This window comes from Branchiostoma belcheri, unplaced genomic scaffold (genome assembly GCF_001625305.1).
Source record: "Branchiostoma belcheri isolate BF01 breed outbred unplaced genomic scaffold, Haploidv18h27 scaffold4, whole genome shotgun sequence".
NCBI classification, from domain to species: Eukaryota; Metazoa; Chordata; class Leptocardii; order Amphioxiformes; family Branchiostomatidae; genus Branchiostoma; species Branchiostoma belcheri.
In genome coordinates, this window is record NW_017804020.1 from 7,013,482 (window position 1) to 7,027,375 (window position 13,894).

The window sequence follows — 13,894 nt, forward strand, 5'->3', positions numbered from 1 at the left end:
TAATTCCCATTAGGCCACACCAATTTAATTTGTTGTTTCTCAGATTCGCCCTGTCCTTTTTTTTCTGATTTGCCAAAAAAAAAAAAAATGGGGGGTTCTAAATCAACTGCAAAATGCTCAATGAAAGACATATTTTGGCCCCAACGGTTGAAGAAAGTCCTTTCCTTCCTAGTTGTTAAAGTTTTCCAATGTAACAATGCAATTTTGTTTTATTAAAAGTTCAAAATCTATTGTTTTAATTATACATGTAAACCAGCCTGGTATGTTCACTTCATGGCTCATATTGTAACATTTCCGGCTATCATGGGGTGCCTTGGCCTGTTTTTTTTTTCTATTTCGCCCTGTCGCTTCATATATTTCTTCTGAAAAAATCTGAGAAACGACAAATTAAATTGATGTGGCCTAACCACTTATTGAACTGTTGTGCAGTAACTGTTAGAGTACTAAAAAGGGAAATACAAAGTGCAAATTTCTGATCTTTCACACTAGCCAACAAATGAATATGTGGGAAAATGTCTACTAGTATTGTTCCAATCTAATTAAATACAATTTTCTTTAACTCTTTCCTTCTTTTGTCCTATTCAGACAAAGGAAAAGCTGATTTGGAGCAGGTTCCAAAGGTATGATTCAGTACTTTTTTTTATTAATTGCCTTGTAAACAACAAACAATTTTTATCGCTAATCAAGATACTAAGCAAGTCAGTATAATTAACTACCAGGACAGGCTTTGGGTTTATTAAAAATTGATATAAAATTAATGATTTTATTGAAGGCCTCAATAGCATATTTAACTCATAGCAGAAGTGTTGAATGCTACATGTATTTTTACTTTTGCAGACAGAAAACATTGCTTTTGTTCTGTTTTTTTTCTTCTTCTCCAACACAAAAGGTCAATCCCTCTGGGCCTGGGCCTGGACCAGATGTCTGTCACCATGATAACTGGTGCTGTAGCAGACACCATATATTATGTAGCAAGTTGCAGGACAGTGTTGGAGAGGCTGTTCACTATGATAATTGTTTGAGTAAGAATAAACAGTGAGAGCAGTAGTTCTAGACTATGTAAATAATATAAAAATTATTATGCATTTGCTTTGCTAGTTTTATTTTTTTTTCTGTCCTTCCAGATATTTATGCAGACCAATTTTGCGCTGGAAAACCCAGAAACGTTCAACACAGTCTTGCCTTGGTCGCAGTTTGAATCACCCAAAGACAAGGAACAGGGTAGACAGTCCTCCAAGCTTCTACAGGAAAAGGTATTATTAACCTTTTTTTATATAATGTTTTCCTACAAAGTATATTTAGAACAAATGCAACACTCCTACACAATATTGTAATATTATTGATTCTTCCCTACAACAATTTACAATTAATATATGTACAGTTAAACTCATCTATAAGGCTACACCAATTTAATAATAAAATTGTTTCTTGGATTTTTTTCTGATTTGCAAAAAAAAAATCAGTTTCTCAATCAGCTCCAAACTTTGGCCTCATCAGTTGAAAAAAGAAAAAAAGTCCTAGTCTTCTTATTTATTTATTAGTACTGTTGTTCCATCTATCAATGCATTAGTTTGATTAAAAGTTCAAAATTGTTTTAATTATCAAGCCCATTCAGTTGATGTAATGGCTCCTGTCGTAGCATATTTTGTTTTTATCTCAGGATGGCATTGCCACATCCTGTTTTTTTTGCCCTGTTACTTCATAGTTTTCCTGAAAAAAATCCAAGAACCAACAAATTAAATTGGTGTGTCCTAAAGAATGATTTTACGTCGTATGGCATCATTTTCTTTTGCACACTTGCATTGTCATTCTGTCATCTTTGCTAGCAATTCTTTGTCTTTTATTATTGAAAAAAAGGATTTTGAGCCCTGTTGTTTAAAATATTTCTGGATGGGCTTTAGATTACAATTTGACAGCATCACACACAAAGAAAGCTGCTTACATTTTCTTACATCGGTGTTCAGGGCTCGAAATTCATTTTTTAGGAATAGGTGCACTGGTGCACCCAACCTAAAAAATTAGCTGCTTTGAATTGGGTGCACAAAAAAATTTTTGGGTGCACCATACAAAACAAAACATCTGAAATGGGAGATAACTTTAAAATCTAAAACAAATACTACAACAAAGATTTTATTGTTTTTCTGACACTTAGATGCCAAGAATATCCTGTATACTATCATACATTTAATATGTACAAAAATACATGTACCTACAAAAATATTTGGGTGCACCAGTGCACCCACAGAAAATAATTGGGTGCACAGCTCCAATTTTGGGTGCACTAAGGTGCACATGCACCTAGTATTTTGAGCCCTGGTATTGTTTTTTGCATATGTTGCTTCTTATGTCCTGTGTTTTGCAGACCACACGCTCACATATCTCGCCTGCACACGCTCACACTAACCAGCACACACCAGAGTTCCCTGTTGTACGACTCCTAGCTTCACCCAAGCTAACGTTAAAGGTTGACATTCGGACTGTCTTCAATGATTTTTTTTTCATTGTTCAATTTTTTGTTCCTGCATTGCACAATTAGTACTTCCAATAGCAATGTTTTGAGAAAATACCACTTTTTTTGTTAAAGCTGCATTATGTAACATTAAGCCACAGCAATTTGATTTCTTGGCTAACGGATTCGCCCGCTACATTATTTTCTGATTTGTAAATAAAAATAAAAATTCAGAATCAACTGCAAAATGCTCATACTTTGCCCTGAACAGTTGAAAACAGTCCTTTTCATCCTAGTTGTTACAGTTATTCCATCTTTCAATGCAATCATCATGATGGTATCATTAAAAGTTCAAAATTCATTGTTCAAATTTTGATGGTGTGTTGACTTCATGGCTCCTATCTTACCATTTTGGGCCATAATAGGATGCCTAGACCTGTTTTTATTTTTATTTTTTTTCGCCTGCCCGCTCCATTATTTTTCTAGAAAAATCTGTTAACCAAGAAATTAAATTGGTGTGGCCTTAGGGTGATAAAAAAAGTTGATTTTCTGGTCATTTCTTTACAAAGTATATTTTAGTCAACTCTACATTATACAAATAAGTGTCATTCAAGAAGTGGCTGTGTCAAAATATGACGTCTTGCCGAGTGTGTTTAAAACTTTGAAACACAGCTGTCAGCCATGTTTGTTTACATTCTGGTAGTTTGTGGTGGCACCATAAACTGAGTGCCCCTTGCGAAGGCTGCTTTAGCACCAACCATAAATGTCAGAGTTGTGAGATAATTGCACAAATATGCCAAAGAGTGCAACTAAATTACAATCAAATAAATATCTTTTCAATTAGTTTTTGTATTTCATGAAATTTTTGTTGCAAAAATTTTACATAATGCCCCTTTAAAAATTATTGTATTTGTCTTTGTCATCCAAGTGATGACTGCATGCATCTTTCATTTTGTGACACATTTTATAATCGCTTTTTTATTTTACGAGTTTGTATTGTTTGTTATGTTTTTATGAACCTTGTAACCTTTGTCACCATCTTGCCAAGATGAAAGGGAGGGAAGCAGAGGTAAGGAAAAATATCAGCAGTTTTCACTGGACATAGGTTCTCTTGACAGGCTGTATGTAGGCTCATATGTACATGGGAGCATTTAAAGGCATCCAATGCAATGCCAGGGCAGCAAAACAGAATTTTGTAAGGCCAGAGCAAGTAATTTTTATGGATGACATCAGAGCGTGCATTAATTTTCGCCTGATTTTGGAAAGAAAACAAGACATTTTGTTGCCTTCTGACAGTGATCAACATGCCGAAAATGGGCAAAGATGTCTGCTGCTATGCCGGAAGGTGGATGGCAGATAACTATAAAGAGAGGAGACAAGAAAAGGCTCTGATTTAATGTTTTGTTTCTTACTTTGATGCAGTGATATGTGATGCTGGCTGTGTATATGTGATGTTCCCACTGAATAAAAACCATTTGTACAATGATTGAGTCAAAATTTTAAAATGTAGGAACCTTGTTTTTTTGTCCCGCCTTGTTTTTTTTTTCCGCCCGCTCGCATTAGATTTAGACTAAATTAGAGTCTGCGGAGGATGTCATCCATAAAATTTACTTGCTGTGGCCTAACAATGTTGATGAGGAAATCTGTCTAAGATACTGCCATTTCTTATCTCATTTTTGTCATCAATTCATATACTTGAAGCCTTTTAAATAGCCCCAAAATAAACTACATGAAACCCCTTTATCTTTTGGTACCAACCTTAGAATGATATATTGGTAGAGCCAAAAATGTCTATAAAATGTCTAGCGGACATTAGATATGATTTAGACATTGCTGAACAAAAGCCAGTCGGGAGAACATTAAGTAGACATAGTTACTGAAAAATGACATCGAAATAACCCAAGGTGGACATTTTATATCCATATTCTCTTCACACGTCAGGTAGGGACACCCCTAGGAGACAGTCCTTTGTTTAGCACAATGCGTACTTATAAAGATATTAGCATCTGTCCGTTAATTAATTGTGTCCTGCCCTATAAATTGGCTTTGTGCAGTGCTTTTCATATGCATCCCAGTTTTCACACTTTTTTGCTAAAGACATTCTGACAAACACCTCATGAACAATGGAAAACACAACAAGCAGGTCCTCCCCAAAAAGACCCTGTAAAGACCTGGGGAAGACATTCTTACAAATGTGTAAAAGATGTGCGGAACTTTCGAGAATGTTAAATGTCCGTTAGATGTTTTATAGACATTTTTGGCTCTACCATATAATGAACCTTCGATACGAAACAAGCAACCGTTTTCCTTGAATGACATCACATTTGTGCCTTACAGATATCAGTTATATGGGATGCATTAAAAGAATGAAGTTCTGCATAAAAATCCTGTTTTACGGCCCTGAAATCGCTTTGGGTGCCCTAAACATACAAAATGCTTTCAATTATGAATATTGACACAAATCTGACAACTAGTGACAAGTAAGAAATCTTTAAAACCTTCAAAAATCTATTAACTCATTTTTAGACCACCTAAAACATAACAATCATAATCTAAAAAAGAAAACTAAAGCTTTGAGTAGAAAAGGTCTTTTTGGAACACTTTTTCTTAATCATCGAAATGGAGGTCAAAAAGCCTTTTATACAAGATTGATAAAATTATCAATACTTTGGTTAACATTTTCTTTGAAAAAAAAAAAATCAACAAAGTTCAGTGGTCGAAATACTTTTTTTCAGTACTCTGCAATATTGCAGAAGAGTCAAAATTTTGTTCTGCAATTTGGAAACACTTTCTGCAAATACACGAGCCTCCATATTACAACCTTTCTGCAAATACACAAGCCTCCATATTACAACCTTCTTAAACCAATAATTCCTTTTTTACATCATATATAGCTTTGTAAATCTGTACAGTAGCATTACTGGACTGCAGGAGAATTTCAGGTTTATAAGCATAAACTATGGATTGATATGCAAATTAGTGAAGACAATTTTTTGGTAGTCCAAAAGGAAACAAAAGTTAGACAAGTCAAGACAAGGATGATGCAAATTAGTGAAGAAGCTCCTGTTGTTTCAGAACAGTCTGTCCCTGGGGCCTGGGAGTTTTAGTTTGCTAAATTGAAAACTAATGAATCTGGAGCCTATTTTTCCTTCTGCAAAATTGCAGATTGTATAATTTTTTCTTCTGCAATCTTGAAAATCTATCTGCAGATTGCAGACTGCAGGCAGGTATTTCGAACACTGAAGTTCATATCAGTTCCTTTCCACTGCTTGGACTGAACTTATGACACATAAAATAAAGAGCATCTTTTAGAAAATTGATTAAAAACTAATTTATAATTTTTGAAAATGAAGATTGTACTGTTGTTGTGTTTTCTCCCAGTTGAGTCACTACCTGGACATTGTGGAGGTTCAGATCGCGCGGCAGATCTCGTATCGCTCGGAGGCTTTCTTCAGCGCCATGGCTTCACATGATGAGCTGCAGGACAACATGAGCCACTGTCTGTCTGCTATCAAACAGCTCAGGTTAGATGCTACCAGTGCTGTGTACCTAAACTCACATTTAGTCCGGATTCAAGTCCAGAGGTTTAGGTCAAGTTCTGGACCTTAACCCATTGCATTATACAAAATTGCATGTTGGCAACCTTGCAATATAATTTTGTCTGGGCAAAACTGTAGCAACAAACATATAGAGGCCAACACTGGAGATGCCCAATGGCAATGTTTAATTTTCTTCATTTTGCAGCACAGATTTTGCAATCTGTTGGAAGTTTTAGATGGTTTGGAAAGAAAAAGGGTACAGTACCGTTCGCGTTATAGTTACCCTAACGGCCGTTACTAACGCGTTTCTTTTCCGTTACTTTTCCGTTACTTTTCCGTAAGTTTTCCGTAACTTTTGCGTAAGTTTTCCGTTACTTTTCCGTTACTTTTCCGTTAGACTTCTGCATTCATATGCAGGCCGCGGTAACATCACAGAATAATGGGAGGAGTACTAATTTACCTCATGCGAGGCGGGAAATTACCGATACACACCGCTGGAACAGCGGAAGGAACGTTGATCTAGCCTGCATTTTACTATATTGTAACGTTTAAAACGTTTTACGATCACCGGCGCAATTCAATTAGATAGACATTTTCTTTTGTCACTGTTGCCCAGGCAAGCGTTTCTATAGTTTGTCAACTTTGTTTTGTCTGTTTTTCTCTGTTAACTTATTTTACCTACCGAATAAGCAAACCTAGATGATCTGAAGTTATAAATGCCCCGGTCCGCCGTACATAATAGGCGGCGGGCGTGAGGTAACGTTAGGGATGTGCAAAAACATCGCGGAAAATTCCTATAACACTCGAAAAAAGGCAGCATATTTACACGTGCCCACCAACATTTTTATGGCTAATTATTGACCAGTTTTGGGGAGTTTTGTTATGTCCTTGGAGTTTTGTTTAGAGTGGGACGGAAAGCCGTGCCGCCACTCCGACTCCATGCACTTCCGTGTTACATTACGTTGTATGTGACCAACAAAATTACGCCAAAGGCACCACAAATCCACATGTACATATATTTTTTTCCCCGAAAATTCTTTTGAGTACGCATTTCGTCACTAGGATGTTGCTAATTAGTCGTAGAAATAAGGTAGAAACCAGCGTAAATGTGGCTATCTCCAGATCGCACTTCGCGCGGGGACTGGCGCCCCAGCATGCAACGGGCTTCGTTCTAGCCAATCACAGCGCAGGTCATCTAAGGTGAACCAATCAGAGCGTAGCTACTTGCATATTATAATGAGCATGCTGCACACAGGGCGGCAGCGGCCAGGGCGACCGGCCCTGAGTGCGCGGGAAATGTGTTTTGCAACTATATTTTTACGGGGATTTTCTGACGTTTGACGCTGACTTTGGCACGATATGATCGCACTACCATGTACACGCTACCGTAGGCGGCAAATGAGTGGGTCATTTTTATATAATCGTCGAGAAATTTTGGCGTTATGCACCCGGAAATGAGCCGATCTCAGTTTGCGTTCCCTCGATTTTTGACAGTTTCCCCCCTCAAAATAAGAAACAAAACTACCGCTATTAAATAGAACCATGTATTACAATTATCATTTCAACATGATAGATCTATTATATATTCCTTTATTAACTATGATATCATCATGGTTGTGGAAAATCCTCAGCTGGCGAACCGAGTCCTTGCGCCGGGAGTGACGGTACATTTTACCGTGAGTATTAAAGCCGCTAGTACTAGTAAGCCGCGCGCCTTACAAAAATTATAATAATTTTTCTTTTGTGTCAAAAACCGCCGTGAATTTAAGGCATGAGTTACCGATTTATATTTCTTCTACGGCAGATATTTCTTGTTTCGTCACGTCCCATGACGTCCTGTGAGAGCGGTAGGCCGCCGCTGGTACAAAATGTACAAGACATCGTCTGCCCACTGCTACACTTTGTTGACATACATTGTATTACACAACGTAATTTTCTGCTAAAAATAACTATAGAATAGCATTAAAAGATAGCACAATTCGCTTCACCCAGTCGACACATGGATAAACCACAAAGTTATTTTACGAATCACATGTCCACTTGCCTCTGGTGCTGTTATTTTTCAAGGGGCAACATCGCAACACATTAGCGGACGCCCCAGGAGGTGGCAAATTGCTATTGTCTTGTCGGCGCGCAAAACAAACATGAAATCCGACCCTATCACATTAACGCAAACGGTAACGCGTTAGAAATAATTTCTGACGATTTTCTAACCATTTTCTGACGAAAATCTAACCAAATACTGACGATTTTCTAACCATTTTCTGACGAAAAAATAACTCGTTAGTAACGGGGTACCCGGTTAACTATAACGCGAACGGTACTGTATGTGACATGTTTTTTTTTGTCTGGAATTGGTTCTTGACGTTTTGGACTTAAACCTAACATTTTTACAAGTCCGGAACCTGTCCGGTAAACCGGTACACAGCACTAGACGCTACACTCTTTGCCAAGAAGGTTGTGTTTTCAGAGGCATTCATGTCTGTCTCTGTGTGTGTGTGTGTGTGGTTGTGTGTGTGTGTGGTTGTGTGTGTGTGTGTTGTGTGTGTGTGTGTGTGTGTGTGTGTGTGTGTGTGTGTGTGTGTGTGTGTGTGTGTGTGTGTGTGTGTGTGTGTGTGTGTGTGTGTGTGTGTGTGTGTGTGTGTGTGTGTGTGTGTGTGTGTGTGTGTGTGTACATGTATGTGTGTTGGGAGCATTATTTAAGTTGCAAAGAAATTTTAAAAAAGCTACTTTATTGTACATAACATTATATATTAGGAAGATACTTAATAATAATATTTTACTAGTTGAATATGAATTTAGCACATGCATGTAGAATTGTTGAACATAAACACAACTGTACATGTATGTTATTGTTTCACCTTCCAGGGACAGGATCCATAACATAGACTCTGTGCTGGCTAAGGGATCCTTACAGCTCCTACAACTCTCCAAAAGCAGGCAAAACTACACAAAACTGTACCACATGGTAAGCTGTGATTTATTAGATTTTAATTTAAATTATCATATTTGGCTTGGCTGTGTGTTTTTTGGTGGTCCAGCATTGCCACACAATATCACAACTTAATAAATACTGGATGCATAAATTATATTAAACTTTATTGCACAACAATTGTACAGGGTACAAAGTGTGTACCTTGGTGCAGGTAAAATGTAGGCTGTAGACTGCCAGTTATTTCTGATGTCCACCTGCACCAGTCCATGTATTGGGCTCACACATAAATGTAGGTGACTGTATTGACTGTCATCACCTATGAAGTATAAGCTAAAGAAATGGCATTCTTATGTCTATGGAAAAAGTATTGCGAGCCCTTTACTGTTGTGTGTCTTGATGTATAATTTCTGTTTAATATGATATAGGTCCTGGAGTTTTCTTTTACACATTACCAATTCTCTCACCTAAAATGCTGACGTGACGATGCCTATCAGGCACCTTCCTCAGAGCTTCTGACTGGAGTTCTGCTTCTCGCTGCTATACAATGTAAGCTCTGAGGAAGGTGTCTGATAGACACCAAAACGTCAGTACTTGAGGTGAGAGAATTGGTTGTGTAAGAGAAAACTCCTATATCCTATCCTATACTTAACCAACCTGATGAGACTATTTTCGGCTGTGTTTAAAATGTTTGACGGTAGATGAAGATGATGGCTACAGTTCACCAGACCCAGCCTATGGTCCAGGTCCTACTGTCCACCAGTGACTTTGTAGCTGCTCTGGATCTCATCTCCATAACTCAGCAAGTACTGGCCAAGGACTTGGCCGGGATTCAGAGTTTTAGGTCAGTCATAAAAAATGTTGTTCCTTAGGCCACACCAATTTAATTTCTTGGTTAACGGATTTGCCCGCTTCATTTTTTTCTGATTTGCAAATAAAAATAAAAATTCAGAATCAACTGCAAAATGCTCATATTTTGCCCTGAACAGTTGGAAACAGTCCTTTTCATCCTAGTTGTTGTAGTTATTCCATCTTTCAATGCAATGTTATCATTTATTTTAAAAGTTCAAAATTCATTGTTTAAATTTTGAACCAGCCTGGTGTGTTGACTTCATGGCTCCTATCGTACCATTTTGGGCCATAATAGGATGCCTAGGCCTGTATTTATTTATTTATTTTTTTCACCCGCCCGCTCCTTTATTTTTCTAGAAAAATCCGTTAACCAAGAAATTAAATTGTACTGTTTTTGTTATGTTTCTTCTTCTTCTTCACCAAACAAATGAAGTCAATGACCTGGACCAGCCATCTGTCACCATGGTAACTAGTGCATGGTAATTGAAACTTTCAATTATACTCCCAATGAATTGTACATGTAGTGCCCAATACCCCATACAGTTCTTCTTAGTTACAAATTGTTCTCCAAACCCCCATACAGTTCTTTTCAGTAAAACATTTCTCAAAACCCTCGTACAGTGATTTTCAGTAAAAGGCATTGTGAAAACCCTTGTTGTATGGTATGGAATGAAATATAATCATTATGAAAGATTGTGGCATAGGAATTATGCAAATTTGTCAGATGAAGACATTGTAATTTTGCTATTTTGGAGCAGACACCTGGGTTTGCAGCTGTGTGAGCTGGAGCGTGTGATTGACAGAATGATGCAGGAAGACTTCCAACGCTACGCTGTGGAAAACTTAGCACGACCTACAGAGGATGGAGACCAGCTTTTTGAAGAGGTACTGTTTGTATACAGGGTTTAAAATACCCACTCTCACACTCTCACTGCACAAGTCATGGTTTCCGTCAGTGAGACTTGTTGAGAGATGCCAGGTTGACTGGCACAACAGTTAGCTTCTGAAATAAACTGTGTCCCACCTCCACCAGCATGTGAGCATTACCTTTACAAGTGGACTTATTTAAAGCTTACTGCTTGACTTCTAAACTAGACAGCCAGTGTTGACACAAACCTGAAATATTGATAGGCAACTTTTGGTTAGCTTTTGGTTTTTGCTTTTGGTTAGGTTGCTTAGTGGGGAACCTAGCCTGAGGAAGAAAAGTACAATTAACACTGGTCACTTCAATTTTGGAATGTCACTTTCCGAATTTGCAGACGGCCATGTTGAAATCCCTGATTTTCAACTTTGCCATTTCTGCAGGTACAGTAAATTTTTACATACCATTTGAAAGATCATGTTATCCTCAGTACCAGGTTATTTTTTTATGGTCAAAACATACATATTTGTCAAGATATTTCACTTTAAAAATTGCAATCCCGTCGGTGTACAAGCCACACCGACGGGATCAGAAGCCCACCCCGGTCGGTAGTAAAGTCTACCCCGTCGGGGTGGAAACCCACCCCGCACCCAGACCGCATACAATTATCCTCATGTCATTGAACACTCCATGAAAACCACTGAATTAATGAGAATTCACATCTTCACACCTGTGTAATTAGCAAGTTTGTGTGATAATTCATGAGAAGTCTGGGCTCAAAGGTTACCCCGACAGGGTTGAACAGCCCTGTCGGTGTGTTAAACAGCCCCGTCGGTGTGTCCAAGGACATTATACACACATCCTTGGTGTGTCAGAATGAACAGGCTGGGCTAATGGCCTAAGCCTTCAGACCAGACTGAAAGTAATTTCCCAATGGAGTTTAAAAGATGAACATTAAACTTGCTTCTAGGTTCATGGCGGTTTATACACAGTTTATTATATCACTTCATTATTGTAGTTCTGTGTGTATTCCTGCAGTTTTTCTAGACTGTATTTTCCAGGAATATGAAAGAACATTGTCTTCAAAGATACAAATGAGTCATGGAGATTTGACATGGCAGGAATGGATATGATTGACCAGTCAACTTGCTCCACATGAGTGCCATATATATGTACATGACGTGTACAATCCTGTAGGTCCTAACAAGGAGGTTAAAAATCTAGTCTTTGTCCAACAATACCTAGCTCACTGTAGGATGAATTCTAGCAAGAAGGTTATAACCTCTAACCTGGCTAAGACTAAGAATAGAGTTTGGATATGGCTAAAAATTTAATAAACTTTGATAACAACTTCAAACTCCATGGATAAACTCATCTATCATTCGCAGAATACCCCAGGGCTCAAAATATTTTTCACTGCATACCTGCACTGGTGCAGTAAACATTACCTGGACCAGACAAAGAAGACAAATTTTGCTTGCACTTACTTACTTAGTTAATACTTTGAAAAGTATGCATCATAATAAAATCTGTTAAGAAACCATTGCTATTATTTTTTTATACTTCATAGGTGCTAACAGTCAATGCAGCAAACAAAAATACACATACTACTACATGTATCTATAAACCCATGGCCAAGTGCAATGTTAGGTGCCAGATGGCAGAAAATCTGACTGGGTGAAGGGCCAAATAGTCAATTGTGTTGGTAATGTCTTTAACAATTACAATGTTCTTTAGTTTTCACATGGGCTATCTTTTCTGCCTTTTCCTGGGTGACCCAGTACAAGCTGCCGAGATACTACCAGTAACTTGGCATGTAACCCAATACTCCCTTATAGGATAATTTGTATCAAGTTGATAATTGGACAGTGACATTTGCATGTCAAGAACAATAGCTGACCTAGTTTTATCCCGCATAACAATTGTACCTGGAGCTGAATAATTACCGAATGGGCACTGTTGGACAGGAAATAGAGGATTGTATAATTCCTTGCTTTGAAAGCAGGCTCAAGTTGTGAATATTAGGCTTCTTGCTTATCTACTTAGTCTTTAGGCTCATATTTATATTTATACTTAGTCTTAGTATTTTGTTGCCAAAACTGGAAATAATCTGGAACAACTTTTCCAATATTTCATATTTCAACTTCACACTCAAAAACAATGCCCCGCCAACACAAGAATTGCCCCTGAACATTAACGGACAAAGAGTCTGAATATGAACAAATTCCAGATTTTTCCATTTGTTTGCATTTTGATTAATGTCATGTGAATAGTGCGAATAACTTGCAAAGAACTTTTAACCATGTTGGCTAGATACTAACTAAAGGAATATTCTAGCCACTTTTTAAAGATTTTGAATTATTAGCATGAGCCATGTTTTGGAAACCAGTACTAGTTGTGTATAAATTTCATGCATTGGATACTTCCTAATAACGCATCCTGGTATGTACAAGTAGCTGCATTTACCAGGCACATCAGATAGAGAGGTCTATCTACCCAGCACAACTGTTGAGCATGTAGTGGGCCAATATAGTGACTTAAATAAGCTACTAGTAACATTTTCCCCCCACTTTTTGAACCCTCTGTCCCTACTGTCTCAAAAGTCTATGGGATTCTGATTGCTTTGCCACTGAAATTCCTTCTTCTTCCCTGAAAATTTGCTAAAATCAAAATCAACCCACTACAAAGTTTGTTACGTTTTCTGGGTGAGTCGACAGGTTGAAACTGACCGGGCACAATATTATATATCTAATAACAGCTGGATATCTGACTTGCAATAAACCTTCTTATAATAATGTTTATTGATTGATTGATTGATCGATCTTCTTGGTCAGGATACTGTCCTTTCTTTCTTATCTCCAACCCAAAGAAAATTGGACCCTCTCTGGCCGATGGATACTGCCTGGCCAATTTTTCATATTTCTTTTTGCCACCTTAGGATCTGCTTGGAGCTACATTGTAGTACTTCATTTCCAGTCACCACAGTTCTCTGAACAAAAACAAAGGTCTCAAGCCAACCCAAGCCAGTGCACATTATGTAAATTGGGGGTAATTGGCACCTCAACGTGAAGTTGGAACTGCACACCTGAGGCAAACTCTTTGAAAGGACAGTAATGGTGTCCTCCCTCCTAAATTTCAATTTATACCTTCTTGCATAGAAAATATTTAGTCTAGTACATTTGTATATCATTGCTGTGGTTGTAATGTAGAAAATACTCCAGGGTCTGTAGAAAAGAAGTTATCGGAGAAGGGCAAAATCA

The 13,894-nt window shown here is 37.8% G+C and overlaps 1 protein-coding gene across 1 annotated transcript in view; it reads left to right on the plus strand.

Moving 5' to 3' along the window:
* The window catches only part of LOC109477089, a 185,930-nt gene that overhangs the window by 4,969 nt on the left and 167,067 nt on the right, over window positions 1-13,894 (plus strand). Inside the window, 6 exon segments of the mRNA XM_019778129.1 lie at window positions 586-620; window positions 1,125-1,253; window positions 5,831-5,973; window positions 8,857-8,956; window positions 9,622-9,764; window positions 10,531-10,657. Coding sequence (XP_019633688.1) covers window positions 586-620; window positions 1,125-1,253; window positions 5,831-5,973; window positions 8,857-8,956; window positions 9,622-9,764; window positions 10,531-10,657 — 677 coding nt within the window.